The sequence below is a fragment of the Strix aluco genome, chromosome 7 (genome assembly GCF_031877795.1).
Source record: "Strix aluco isolate bStrAlu1 chromosome 7, bStrAlu1.hap1, whole genome shotgun sequence".
In the NCBI taxonomy this organism is placed as follows: Eukaryota; Metazoa; Chordata; class Aves; order Strigiformes; family Strigidae; genus Strix; species Strix aluco.
This window is the reverse complement of record NC_133937.1, coordinates 13,907,003-13,920,450: the sequence shown is the minus strand read 5'-3', so window position 1 is coordinate 13,920,450 and position 13,448 is coordinate 13,907,003. Positions and strand designations below refer to the sequence as shown.

Sequence of the window (13,448 nt, the reverse complement as noted above, 5' to 3'; positions counted from 1 at the left end):
AAACATGCTGATCTGGATTGCTCACCTTACTTTAAGAAGTACATTACATTCATTTCCATATATATGATTTAAAGGCGAAAATGGATCTTGGTAGTATGTGTTTTCTCCTGCAACAAAGTTACCAAGCAATCACAGCATAAAACCGCTGTTGTAAGTAATGTGGTTATTTGTGACTTTTATGAAATTATTTCTTTTGATCACCAACGCAGTTCAAATAAATAATGCTTTATTTTTGTATGTGCCTAGAAAAAACAGGTGCTGTCTTAAATTTTCTTGGCACCTACTTTCCATTATTAGTATAAAGCATACCCAGTGTTGCACATAGGCTTTCATAGAAAAGCGTTTTTTTATGTCTTCAATTTGAAATGGATGGCTAAATGGCATTTATTTCTCTTCAGTACAGTCAACAGCCTAGTTGGCAGAAATATCCATCCTGGAAAACCTTTGCCAATGTCAGCTTAGCTTCCTTGGTGATTTACCTTCTTATTTAGTGCTACTCTTTAATAGCAAAAACCCTTCTGTTTCATTTGGTTTTCCTTTTGGTGGGAAGTAATATTTTGAAACATTCTTCTACAGTGAAGTACTAACATTTGCAAGTGTTTTCTTTTGGCAGGCCTGGTGGGTTGGGTGCTGATGTGGGAGATGGTTTGACACTCAGCCTAGCCTTTGAGCTGCTGTAAGAACATAAGGGTACACTTCTGTTGCTTTCCCCCTTTGTTGTGGAAAGAGTATTTTGCAGTGGAAAGAATTACTTTATGTGATTAAGAGTAATCCTTTATTGTCACTATTTGGATAGCCTGCAGAAATACTTATGCCTGGTGTAATCAGCGCTGTTTCCAAAGTCCCTGTTACTAGCCATGATTGTATGTCTCTTTATGGGCTTAGTGGGGTGCTAACCTGCATTCATGCTTCTGTGGGCTTAACTTCTAAAGTATCATGGTATGTTTATCTTGCTGTAATGTTAGGGACACTACAAACAAATATTCAGAAACAGCATCTCAGTATTACTTTGAATCTTATCATTCTGTGGGTTTCTTTCTTTTCATCAAGAGCATTTTACATTAAAAGCTAGTCAGCATTGCTTATTCCAGGCTTCTCAGATTTTGAGTTGGGGATCTCATGGGCTTCAAAAACATTAGAAAACAGGCATCCATGCTGCTTACAGCTCTGGGACAGAGGCTGAGAGTAAATACTTTTTTTTTTTAAACAAGTAGAAAAACTGAACTGCTGCCAAATAAGGGTAGGGAATAGAAAATGTTTGAAGGTAGCCGAATACAACGTAGTTGCATTTCTAAAATGTTTGATAGGCAATGCCCAACAACCTCCAAACAGAAAGCTGCTGAGATCTGTCAAGTTAAAAAAACCGAAAAAACAACAAAAAAACCCACAAAACCAAAACCCTAAAAAAACCCAGAGAAGCTTCAAAAAAACCCTGCTGATGCCAGTGTCTGGCTAAAACTTGTTCTGACCTGGAAATAATTTTTAACTAAGTCAGTTATAAACTGACTACTTTTTTTTCTATCTCCCCTGAGCTGCACTGAGGAAGCTTTTACCATTGCCCCTCTTAAAGGAAGCCCTTCTAAATGAGTCTGCCAGTAAGCAGTTAACTTCTCAGAGCTGTGCTTTACCTATAGCCATTGCAGAGCCCTCAGGAAGGGCTGTGAAAGCCATGAGGTGAGTGTCACAAGTGCCGGGTGTGCAGACTGGCGGTGGGAGGGGAAGCTTGTGTAGTAGTTCTGACCTTATTTACAGCTTCACTGATGGGAAGTGAACAGTAGGAAACACAAACAGACAAAAACCTATTAAGAAGAAAAAAAGTCTTTTACTACCTCTCCTAAGTTTTAAACTACCCTTGGCATTATTGTTACTCCTTTTCCTCTGTACAGGAACACCATCATGAAAATGTTCAACCAGTTATTCCTTTCATCCCTTCACATTCTTATGTTAATGCTCATTAACCATTCAATTAGAATTCATCTTGAAACACAAAGTATTATACCTCTATGTGCTTTAGTGCCATGGAGAATTACTTTTTTTTTTTTTTTTTTTGATAGAAACAAGTCACATGAATACCTTGCCCTGTTAGGAATACCAGACTTCTGTGGGACTTACTCCAGAAAGCATACAGCCAGCTGAATCCCCTGTTCCATATGTTTGATACTGGTGTGTGGTGGTTTGACCTTGGCTAAATGCCAGGTACCCACCAAGTCGCTCTATCACTTCCCCCTCTTCCCCCTTTTTTTTTCAACAGGGCAAAAAAAAATAAGATATGAAAAAAAAAACCCACCCTTGTGGGTAAAACAAAAGCAGTTTTAATGTAAGCAAAGTGAAGCAAAGGTCCGTGCGTGGAAGCAAAAAGAAAACAGATTTATTCTCTACTTCCCATGAACAGGCAATGTCAGGCCTTCTCAGGAAGCAGGGCTCTGATACACGTAGTGGTTGCCTCGGAGGACCAAGGGTGACCCCCACCCCCCTCCTCCTTCTTCCCAGCTTTATACTTGAGCAGACGTCATATGGTATGGAATATCCCTTTGGTCAGTTCGGGTCAGCTGTCCTGGTTGTGTCCCCTCCCAAGATCTTGCCCACCCCGTCCCACTGGGGAGGGGGAAATGTCAGAAAGAGCCTTGGTGCTGTGTAAGCACTACTCAGCAGTAGCCACAACACCAGTGTGCTATCAACACCCTGCCAGCTCCCAACATAAAACACAGCACCGTGAGGGCTGCTACAGGGGAAAACCAATTCCGGCTCAGCCAGACCCAGTACATGGTGTAAAGATGATACCTATGTATTTTGTATAGACATTTATGTCCAGGATAAATTAAAAAGAAAAACAACTTCTTCACTTTTTTTAAAATCTTTATTCCATGGTCACAGACTAAGATAAAAGGTTACACAGTAAAACATAACTTGGGCTCTTGACATTCATGTTGGATTTCTAGCCACTAAATACAACCTTCTACTTCTCTACAAAATGTTACCAGTTTGCCATTTAAAAAAAAAAAAAAAAATGCAAACCACCACTTCAAACCCTTCAGTTCTCCATGATTTTAGTATCCACTGAAAAACAAAAACTTTATGTACCTGTGCTTGAGTAAGACTTCTCCATCAGAAATCTTACAGTCTGCAGGTACGGTGCAAGGCGTAAGTTTATTTGTTACTGCCTCATGGAACCCTTTCTTAGAGGAAGAACCACCTTTTCTTGTCGTTTCTTCTAGAACAGTAGCACCACAGATAACACAGTAAAACTTCTCACCACACCATAGCTAGTATTTTAAGTATTTATTACTTTTAAAAGTACTAAACCAAGACAGACTAAATTCTTGTTCAGTCAAAAGTTGAAGACAATATGATAAAAGGCTCACTACACATACAGGAAGTACTCTGAGAGGTGCTTAAGATGGTCTCTCAACCACAGATTTCAGGACATCAGCATCTGGGAAACAGTGGTGTATGTTTACTCACTATATCTAATTTCATTCATAAATATAAATTTGAAGCTAGGTCTTGGAATGCTAATTGATTTTTTTTCTTGGATAATAAATTACTTTTTGAAAAAGCTGCCCTCAAGCCTACAGGGTTACTACTTTATGCTATACTAACTCAAAGATTAAAATCTTTATTCAAAAGATGAGGTCATGAAATTTAAGGCTCATGTTATTAACCCAAGTTAAAGTGCTTTATGTATCCCAGCTCATCACTGCACCTCATCCTGAACTGAGACTTGGTCTTGTCACTGTGCCTGCAGCAATAGTGGTCTGTCCTTTGTGGAAGAAAATAAGTTGACAAAACAAAGTACAAAGACCAGGCTCTAACAACAACAAAGCAGCCAGTAAAATATCCTGTAGAGAAAATACAGGTAAATTTAAATCCTATACCAGAACAGGTGCAAGTTGCATTGTGGCTATAAATAACTCTCCCTGTTGTAGAAGAAAATTCCTCCACATGAAAAAGTAATTTATCAATCATTACTACCAGCTGTCAGGGACTTTTCAATGACAATCAGAGTATATAGTCTATGTAAAAACTGCAGAGGAGCAGTTTCTTGCTTCTTGCATAATAAATGGGATTAAGTTTTGGCAATGCCAGGACTGAAGGACTGCATTTCTACTGAACTATCCACAGTGCCCTGTGAATTGTAACTGTCTTATTTAGTAAGATGAGAGTTACTTGGGTAGAAGGGCACTGCATCATGTAGCAGGAATGCAATTTAGCTAATTACAGCACCTAGACATGTAAGTGAGGATATCTTCTGAAAAATGAGGATGAGGAATGTGAGAAGTGACTTCTTTCACTGTCTTCTAGTAGTGCTTCTTGGCTGAAGGTTTGTAAGACACCAGAAGACCAAAGGAAGCATATCCAAATAAAAGTGTCTGAATGAACCAGTGAAACTGAATTGCTGGGTCAGTGATTCCTTTAGATCTGTAACATTAACAGAAGCACAAAATGTGTCAAAAACCTTATGGTCTTGCAACTATACTGCGATACTTAGAAAGTAAGGTTAGGTATTTCTACCCATCCTCGATACATCAGATTTGATAAGAACATTTGAACTTAGCATCATTAATTTCAATCTACTGAGACTTACTTCCTGTACTAACTAAACGTACCAGTTCTTGTGATTTTAGTGGATTTTAAGCTATCTACGGAACAAAGGTTCTTTCAAAACTTTTATGCATACAATTTCCTCAATAACATATAAATTGCAATCTCAGTCTATGCTATTTGAAATATCCTAGAAGTTTATGTACAAAGAACCAAGAAATGAGAGTAGCTTAATACTAATCTTAATAAACAAGTCTGTGTATAACTTCTTGTTGACTACAGGCACTGAAGGTAGACTGTATGCTAGCAGGACAAAGAGGCCTGACAATTACTTTGTGATGCAGGATGAAGAAGCACTGTTACTTGAATTTGTGGCTAGAAAAATATGGGTAGAGGGGGCTGAAGACACCTGATGTGATTTATGAAACAGAGACCTTCCTATGTCAGTTATCTCTAACTTGGCATAAGTGAATTTTTATGTATATTACAGAAAGTGTCACCTTTTTCTTCACTTCACTGATGTTGAGAAATACTCTTCTTTGAAAACTCAGTCGAGGAGTATAAACGTGATACCAAATTAACGGATTTCACATTCCAGTAAACAATTGTATCAAGTGTGCTCCAACACATTAGTTCAGAAGGGAGCTCCCTCTACTGACCTTTGCTAGAACAGTTCAGCTGTTAATTGTTCCATAGCCTCTACACATACAAAATGATCGTGCAGCAAGTGTTGATAAACACATTTCTTGATGTTCATTCTTAAATTGTTTTACCATGAAAACCTTCGTTTTAGATTCCCAGCTGCAGTGTTTCCAAATGAGTGCAAAAATTGGAAAACTAGGGCTTAAGAAATTTACTTACTTAAATAAAGCAAGCTTACTGGAATAGACCATATGCAGAAACAGGCCAACAGCCAATGACAGTACTACTATGGATTAACAAATGTGTATCTGCTTCCTTGATAGTTCTTCCTCATGCTTCTTTTGTGATGCTAGCAAGTAGACATCATTTTTATGTCACTAAAAAGTATATGGTGTTTGGTGCTCATAGTTAAGTACAACTGTTTAGTAATCTACAGAAATATGCCTGAAGAGATGTTAATGGGCAGGTAATCTATGCTCTCTCTTTCTTATGGGCTTTAACACTACTCTGTAACTTGACTACAATACACCCATTTAGTACAATCACTGGTGGTCACGTTCACTCTCACTTAAAAATCACCTTAAGCCTGTACACCTATCTATCTGCAGAATCAGAGTTAAAAGTTTTAACCTTAAAGCTATAATTTAAAACTGGAGCCTGGTAAAAAATTTATTACTGACTGCCATTCTGAAGGTAGAAAGTGTTCATCCATATTCTGTTATCTCCAGAACCACCTTATATAGCTTTCCATGGAAGAAAATCCCTTTGCCTCTAAGACATGTTACCTGAGAAGCCTGTGACAGACAGCTCTGAACTGAACTAAATCAAGTGGAAAACCACCATTTTTACAGTGGCAAACAGACTGGCTATCTAATCTGTAGAGCATTAATACCAATATCTACATTCTTCTGAATTATTACAAACAAAATTCAAATGAACAGAAGGGTGATGTGTTTGGACAGTATACCCTTTCAAATAATCCGACATCCTAACCTAGTCAGCCTTACTTTTATAGTCTGATTAGTCAAAATGCTTTATCCCACAAACCAGCAGATACAACTAGATCTTAAACAGTCCCAAATGGAAGTGTCCAATTGTATTCTCACAATATAGATGCAATCATTTAAGCAGGTAATTAGCAATTTCAAAATTCTGATGAGGTAAGATCTGATGAAGTTATAACACCTGAAGTTACCAGACTATTTCTACACTACCTATTGTTCCCTCTGCTTTGTAAAGCGCAATGTTACTCGGTGAATAGTGAGTTCAGAGGCAGACAGACAAGCTTGCTGCTGCCAGTTCTGCAAGTTGCCATCCCTTGCTTTTGCCACCCTGTACAACAGTAACTACTAGCAGAATCTGCAGTAACCTCTTGTGGAGGATAGCAAACTATCACTGCAACAAGAATTTTATCAGTATCCTCTGAACTAATATTGCTGCTAAGAACCACCAAAATGAGTCTGCAGCTTATGTCACTTGTATCAGAAATACTTTTCAGAGAATCTCTGTTGGGATGAGGGGAAGGAACAACTTACTGGCATAACTTAACACCGTAGAAGGCTTCTACTATGTGAATCAACCAGGATACCCAGAACCTAATAAAAAGAAAACATGATTTATTTTGTCTAAAGTTAGGGAGTAGACTGTTGTATCCAAGATGCATTATGCAGAGAATGTAAAACCAGAAGCACAGAAGTGACATCTCACTTTAAGCTAGAAAGTGAGGAGTGTTTCTTATCTCAGAAACATAACATTTGTAGTCTTACAAAAGAAACTAAAGTCCACTGAGAAAATTAGAGGAACTTTAACTCATGCAATATGCCTGGACCTGCCAATTCAAGTATCCACTGCATGTTTCCAAAACTTTCAGCACTTAGATTAAGCCAAAAAGCCAAATGCTTAGTGAAAGCAGTATAAATTAATCTTACTTAAGTGTGCAAAGTCTATCTTTTTACTTACACAAGTATTTTTAGTGGTCCTAATGAGTTACTGAAGTTTTTATAGGTTTAGTTCTACAAAAACTGTGTACAGATTCAGAATATATAATGACTTGATTAGTCAAACTTGGTCTACAAATTTTCATATAGAAGCTTTTTTAAAAAAAAAAGCCACACAGGATATTCAGTTAGGATCAGTTCAATACCTTGCTAAAGCAAAAGATGCTCTGAGCAAAGATGAAGGCTCATCTTCTACACGATGCATGGTAAACAACAAAGTTTTGATATCTTCCTGTCTTTACAGGAAGTCATCAAGTGAGAGATCTCGTGACAGGGAAGTGTATTCCAGCTCTTTTGTTAATTAAAGTAACAAAACCTAAGTTCTGTAACCCAGCAAAACTTAGTACTATGCAGTTTCTTTAGCAGGTTACTTGTCACAGGGACAGGATCAGGGTAAGTTAACAGCAGGGTAGAAAATGTCAATTGAAGCTTGGGGGGTGTGTGAAACAGAGAGAATTAGACTACTTGAGTAATAATTGGACAAAAGAACCACTTTTAGGAGGTGTTACATATATAAGCTTACATATGGACTAATAACTGTCTCTAAAAGTAGTATCTTTTTTTCCTTTCTCACTATAACAACACAGATGCTAAATTCTAAGTTGAATTTTTAAACTTTCATACTGGACTTAGCCTGTCTAGTCCTCTACATACTTATTACCCCACACCCTTAGTTGTAATGAGCTTGAAAGGAGAGCTCTTTAAATGTAATTAAGAACTGGGTTACAGGAAAGCTTGTTAACACAGACTAAGCAGAAGAGTCAGAGAGAGGCAACAGGAGAGATGCAAATAATTATAAAGTCAAATAAAACTTACCCATAGCATACCCATTTGTGGTGGTTTTCCACTAAATAATTAAGGAAGGTACCAAATATGCCCAAATAACTATAAGGTATAGTTGAAGGCCAAAGTGTTACCCACTTTAAAAAAAAAAAAAATATTTGTTAGCTTACTTCAAGGTATAATGACTACCAGTTTAACCTTCAAATTAACTTTTTGCTCCCTCCGCCCCCCATGTCTGCCGTCGTTTAGGGCTCATCAATGCATAGTATTTCAATTCTTCCATCCCATTAAACTTGTCAAAGACCCATACGCCTCATCAACAAGAGGACTAGCCTTCTAAAGCACACTTATTAAGAAGATTCAAACCCATTAAATTTATTTTGCTTGACATGCGAGATAACAAAGTGCTAAGTTTAAGGTTGCTATCTGTGTACCAAGAATACATCTGCACATTAAGTGGCATTTAAGTTGTAAGCTTGTTACCTTTATACATGGTAGCAGCAAAAACTACATTGTCTTTGTTCTGAAGAAGTTAGTCTGATGCAACTCACCTGAAGAATTCAAACGACTAAACTGAGAAGGAGGAATGACTACTTATCTAGAACTACGAGAGCAGTCTTTCTTCTTTTGCCCCTTAAAAATGTCAGATTTTGTCCTATTTTGAACAGAGCGCAGAAGATAATTGAGCACGAAGCCCAGGACCCAAGGTGCACGCAATGTTTGGGTATCTTTCCTGTCACTGAGTTGTCCGCAGTGTTTATCACCTTTCTTTTAACAAGGAGGTAGTCAGTGAGCTGTGCGCTTTAGAGTCCATCTTTCCTCTGGTATCAGTACTGTAGTTTCTAACTACATCTAAATTCAGCTATGCCAAGGATGTGGCAAGATGATGGATTTAAACAGGGAATCCACTTAAAGCTCATTCTGTTTCTTGAAACAGTCCAAAAGCTGTTTTGTAAGCCATCTGGCTTGCTTTAACCATCATTTATTCAGTGGTGGCTCTTATGTGTAGAAAACCCACGCAAATAGAAAAACATGTGGAAGTCAATGGATGACTTCATAAACTTGTCCGATATCAAAACTGTCATTAATCTCCCCACTCCAGTAATCTGACCTATTTTAGATGAAGTCCATTTTCAGAAATTAAGGCAACATGGTGACTGACCTAGCCTGTTTTCCAACAACACTACCAGTTAATATAGTCTGTAACTAAAACCATCATTTGTAAATGCACCTTACTTATTGATATAACCGACAGCTGTCCTAGAGTGACACCCAATGTCCTTTTATTGACACCCAATGCGGTTTAAATTTTGTGAATGTAGAAGACACTTTCACAGGCTACCTGCACTGCAAACCCACGCAAGCTACAGTGCTTGGGTGGCTGTAGTCACAGCCAGGGATGAGGTATGCCTTCAGTGCCACAGCCTCGCTTCATCTGGGAACCTGATTCGAGGTTGGTTTTGTTGTTTGTTTTTTTTTTTTTCCCCTGAATTTCCTTCATGGATTTCTTCAGCTACCTCACAAGCTGACCTGGCAAAGCAGCATTTTTAGTTTCCTTTTTCTCCCGGTTTATTTTAGAAGGTGGCGTTTCCACGGACACTGGGACTATTCAGGAAGCCTGTTCCACAAGCTCTGAGCTATCCGCGCGTCCCGCCGAGGGCCGCTGAGGTAGCGGCGAACCCACGGCGGGCCCCGTCCAGCCTTCGAGTTTTGCAGCTCCAGCTCCGACGGGTCCCCCCGCCCCGCGCCCCCCCGCCGCTCCTTACGCCGAGGACGATCATGCCGAAGGCGATGGCGATCATCCAGATGAGCCGGGAGCGCTGGAAGTAGCAGCTGCCATCGCGGAGCCGCTCCACGCCCGTCGCCGCCATGATCTCGCCCAGGCCGCCGCCAACCGCCTCTCTGGGCACCGGCCGCCGCCGCCGCCGCTAAGGCCGCCGCGCGAGGGGCGGGGCCGGGGGCGGGGCGTGCGGCCGGTGGTGACGGGCCGGCGGTGCCACTACGTGTGGCGGGGTGGCCTTGTCCGTGCCTGGGGCGGGGCGGGGCGGTGCTGCCGGGCTGCGAGCCGGGAATAGCCGGGCTGGGCCGTGCCCGAGGAATGCGGCGGGGCCTTCCAGGGCCGGTGGGGGCCGGCCCCGGGCGTCGTGCGGGGCAGAGGTGGCCGTTGGGGCGGGCGCGGGAGGCGCGAGGCCGCCCCTCGGCAGGCGGTGACGCGGCCTCGCGCGGAGGGATCTGCGGCCGCCCATGGCGTCGCCTGCGGGGGGCGGGTGGCCCCATGACCGGTGCGGCGGCGGCTTCGTGGTGCCGCCGCTGGAGGGAGGGAGCCGTGCCCGGCCGTGGGCTGGGATGGCGGGGTGCCCCCGGGCGCGGCGGCCATTAGCAGGAGCAGCAGCGCCCCGTCACTTCCTTCGGGGAGCCCGCCGCCGCCTCTCCCCGCCGCGGTATGTGGCCGATCCCGGTCGCGGCTACTGGCTCTCCGGAGGTAGTGCCGCGCAGGTCCCCGGTCAGCAAGCCGGGCATCCCCCGAAGGCGGCCCTGCCCCTGCAGCAGGAGGGGGAGAACAGCAAGGTTGTGAAACGCAGTTATGAAACTCAGCGCAAAACTTGGAGCGAGCTTTTCGGCTCAGCTCAACTTTTTGCCGGTTACCAACAGCAATCTGTTTTGGGGATGGGGAAAAAGCAGAAAATCTAGGCCAGTGGTTCTCAACCTGTGGTCCGCGGACCCCTGGGGGGCCGCGATGTCGTCACTGGGGGGCCGCGAAGGCTTAAAGCAGCGGTGGGGAACGTCCGGCCCCGAAATATTTGTTGTGGCCCGCGGCGAGCACTGCGCCTCCTCTCCCCACAGCCCCCTCCCCTCAGTGCTCCTCTCATACCCCAGCCCACCCGCCTGCCCTGACGCGCTCGTGTGTTGGGTGATACTGTGGTTGGTGGGACCCGCTTTAACTGGGCGGTTTTTCTCTTAAAGACACTTTCTTAACCCAACGGCCCTCTTGAGGGCCACAACGGGGCTGAAGTCTGTTCCTCCAAGTGGTGGCCCTGGACCCGTAAACAAAAAGATATGGTGACTGAACACAGACAAACAAGGGGGGAGGTGAGAAGAATTGTAAAAATCTTTCATCAAATTTTGTGTAAAAATTGGCATCAGATTCGGAACTAGCCCATTAAAATACCATAAAATGGGCCATTTGAGCAAGATGAGTGTTGATACTATTATTTTAAATTCATATAGAATTGTTGCAATGACGATATGAGTGTGTGCATTAACAGTAACTTATTTCCCCTTCTCTCCAAATTTGAAGACCCTTCATGAGAAAATTGAAATATTTGATGCAGTCTAGTGCTTTAAAGGTGTCCGTGGTGAAGGAAAGTTTGGGGATCCCTGCTGTAGGAAATCAGTTACAGCAGATGTACTTCGACACGCACCGACACCGTTGGAGTCCAGGCACTGACCGGCCCCATCTCCCAGCGCTCCCCGTCGCTGCCTGGGCCGACCCTTGCCCCTCAGCTCGGAGGGGAACAGTGCCGTAGTTAGAGCAAGAGTGCTCTCTTGTGGCACAAATGGTAAGCAGTCACAGAGGGAAAATGAGGTCGAAAGGTGTTCCAAGGGCTGCCCCCGGCTCCGGGAAGGTGCAGAGGACTGTCTCTGGTACAAATGTGCACAGCATCACTGACGCAACTCACTTGTGGGTTACAAATTAGCAGGAGTTCTCGCTACTGGTAAATAAACAGGTAATGACATTTCTATCACTGAGCAGTTCAATCTTGTTATTTAGACTACTACAAATACCTTCCCTTTTGTAAACTACCGATTTAAAGTGTATTAAATCCAGCATTTTCTACTCCATGTACTTTTGGGACTTTGGACTTGGTGATGAGCTTGTCCAAAGGAGTCACTATGGCCTTGGGAAAGGTGCCCACAGATAGAAAAGGGTGTGTGTCTGTGTGTCATGCTTTCGTTTGCGTTTTGCTACCTGTTCGTTTGCCAGCGTAGAAGATAAACACACGAAAGAGGTTGATTGTGCTGTTCTCTCTCCTCGCCTGAAGGCTAAATACGCTGCTCTTTTAACTGTGTGTTAATGACTGTAAAGCTGTTTTCTTCAACAACTCATGCAGCAAGTCCTGTCGTTTTCCCAGCGTGAGCACTGTGTTGCAGAAAAAGGTCGCTATAGAGGGGACTGACTTCGCACGTGTTTGGGTTAGTTTTGTCCTGTCCCGAGACTGTTCTGTCTCCCTGTCTGTGTACTTCGTTCCCAGCTATTCCTGCCCAACGCGCTGTCGTTTTTTGCTGGGGCGTTCTGTGGGGATTACCGGAAAGTTTGTCAAGAAATCCCTGCAGTGGTAAAACTTGCTGGGAGGCTACCTATAAAAACCGTGGCGGTTGGCTACACGGAACACCATCGGCGTGATCCAGTTGCCTGGGTCGCTTTGGTGATGCAGGGGAAGAGGGTGTGTGGCTCCACCTACACCGTCTTGGTATCTGGCAGAAATTTCTAAAATTCAAACTCATTTTTTTGTAGCCCGTTACTTAATTTCTTGCTCTTTAGAACATTCTACGCAAATTGTTTCTGCCTGCCTGTAAATCCGTGTCCAGAGGTTGTGCTGAGACCCTGGGATGGCCCGAGCCTTGCGACAGAAGCGCCTAGGACTGCCCCGCACGGGGAGCTCTGCCCGCACACCGAGCACAGCAACTGAGGGCACAGTTAAAGCGGGTTCATTAGAATGTAAACAAAAAGCAAGCGGGTTGTTGAAAGGATGGCTGCGCGGCTGCGCTGGGCGGGCGGGAGAGGGCGGCCGAGTCCGCGGGACAGCGAGAGGCGGGGGGCAGCGGGCGGGCACAGGCAGGGCAGTGTGGTGCTGTCTCGGCCATGGGGTGTGTGACCCGCAGCTGGGGACGGGGACTCAAACCCTCCCCCTTCCTGCTGCTCCTCGGAGGGGACGCACATCTCAGCTGCTCCTGATCCCTGTGGACATCTGCTTTGTCAGACTGCTTTGGTGGCCAAAAGCAGCCAGAGAGGATGTCATGGTGCCCTCTCTGCCACACTCCAGTGAAGACTGCCCACACTGTGTCATCCTGGGCAGAGGAGGGGTAGCTGGTTTACTCTTCTTTCTCTTTCGCCAACAATAATTGATTTGCCTTTTTGTTAAGTGGTATTCTTCCTGGCCCGGATAGACCATGGTCACAAAACCAGCTAGCCCAGCATGTGGCCCGCCAGAAGGGGCCAGTCTTCATGTGTGACACCAGCCCCCACTCGCTGCCAGCCTTGTTGACACAGGTAGCTCTACCAGCCCCGGGCATCTCCACGGCCTCGGACTTGAAAGTGAAATAGTTAAAAACAGCTCCCTACTCAGACCTTTTGTGGGGGTGGACTTTCAGCGGTTCCATTCCCAAACCAGGGCAGTGTCTTTGACCTGACTTTTTTTAAAAGGCTGTTTCTCTTGACAGAGGAGTCTTCAGAGTATTTAAGCAGCTGAACATGGTTCCAGT

The 13,448-nt window shown here is 43.8% G+C and overlaps 1 protein-coding gene across 1 annotated transcript; it reads right to left on the bottom strand.

The window, feature by feature from the left end:
* Positions 1-2,835: 2,835 nt before the first annotated feature.
* Positions 2,836-10,031, bottom strand: TMEM254 (transmembrane protein 254). The gene is made up of 4 exons (XM_074830518.1): positions 9,731-10,031; positions 7,998-8,101; positions 6,720-6,779; positions 2,836-4,419 (listed from the first exon to the last, which is right to left on the bottom strand). Exons 1-4 carry the CDS (start codon positions 9,833-9,835, stop codon positions 4,299-4,301), a joined length of 390 nt encoding a protein of 129 aa, XP_074686619.1. The 5' UTR covers positions 9,836-10,031; the 3' UTR covers positions 2,836-4,298.
* Positions 10,032-13,448: the final 3,417 nt, after the last annotated feature.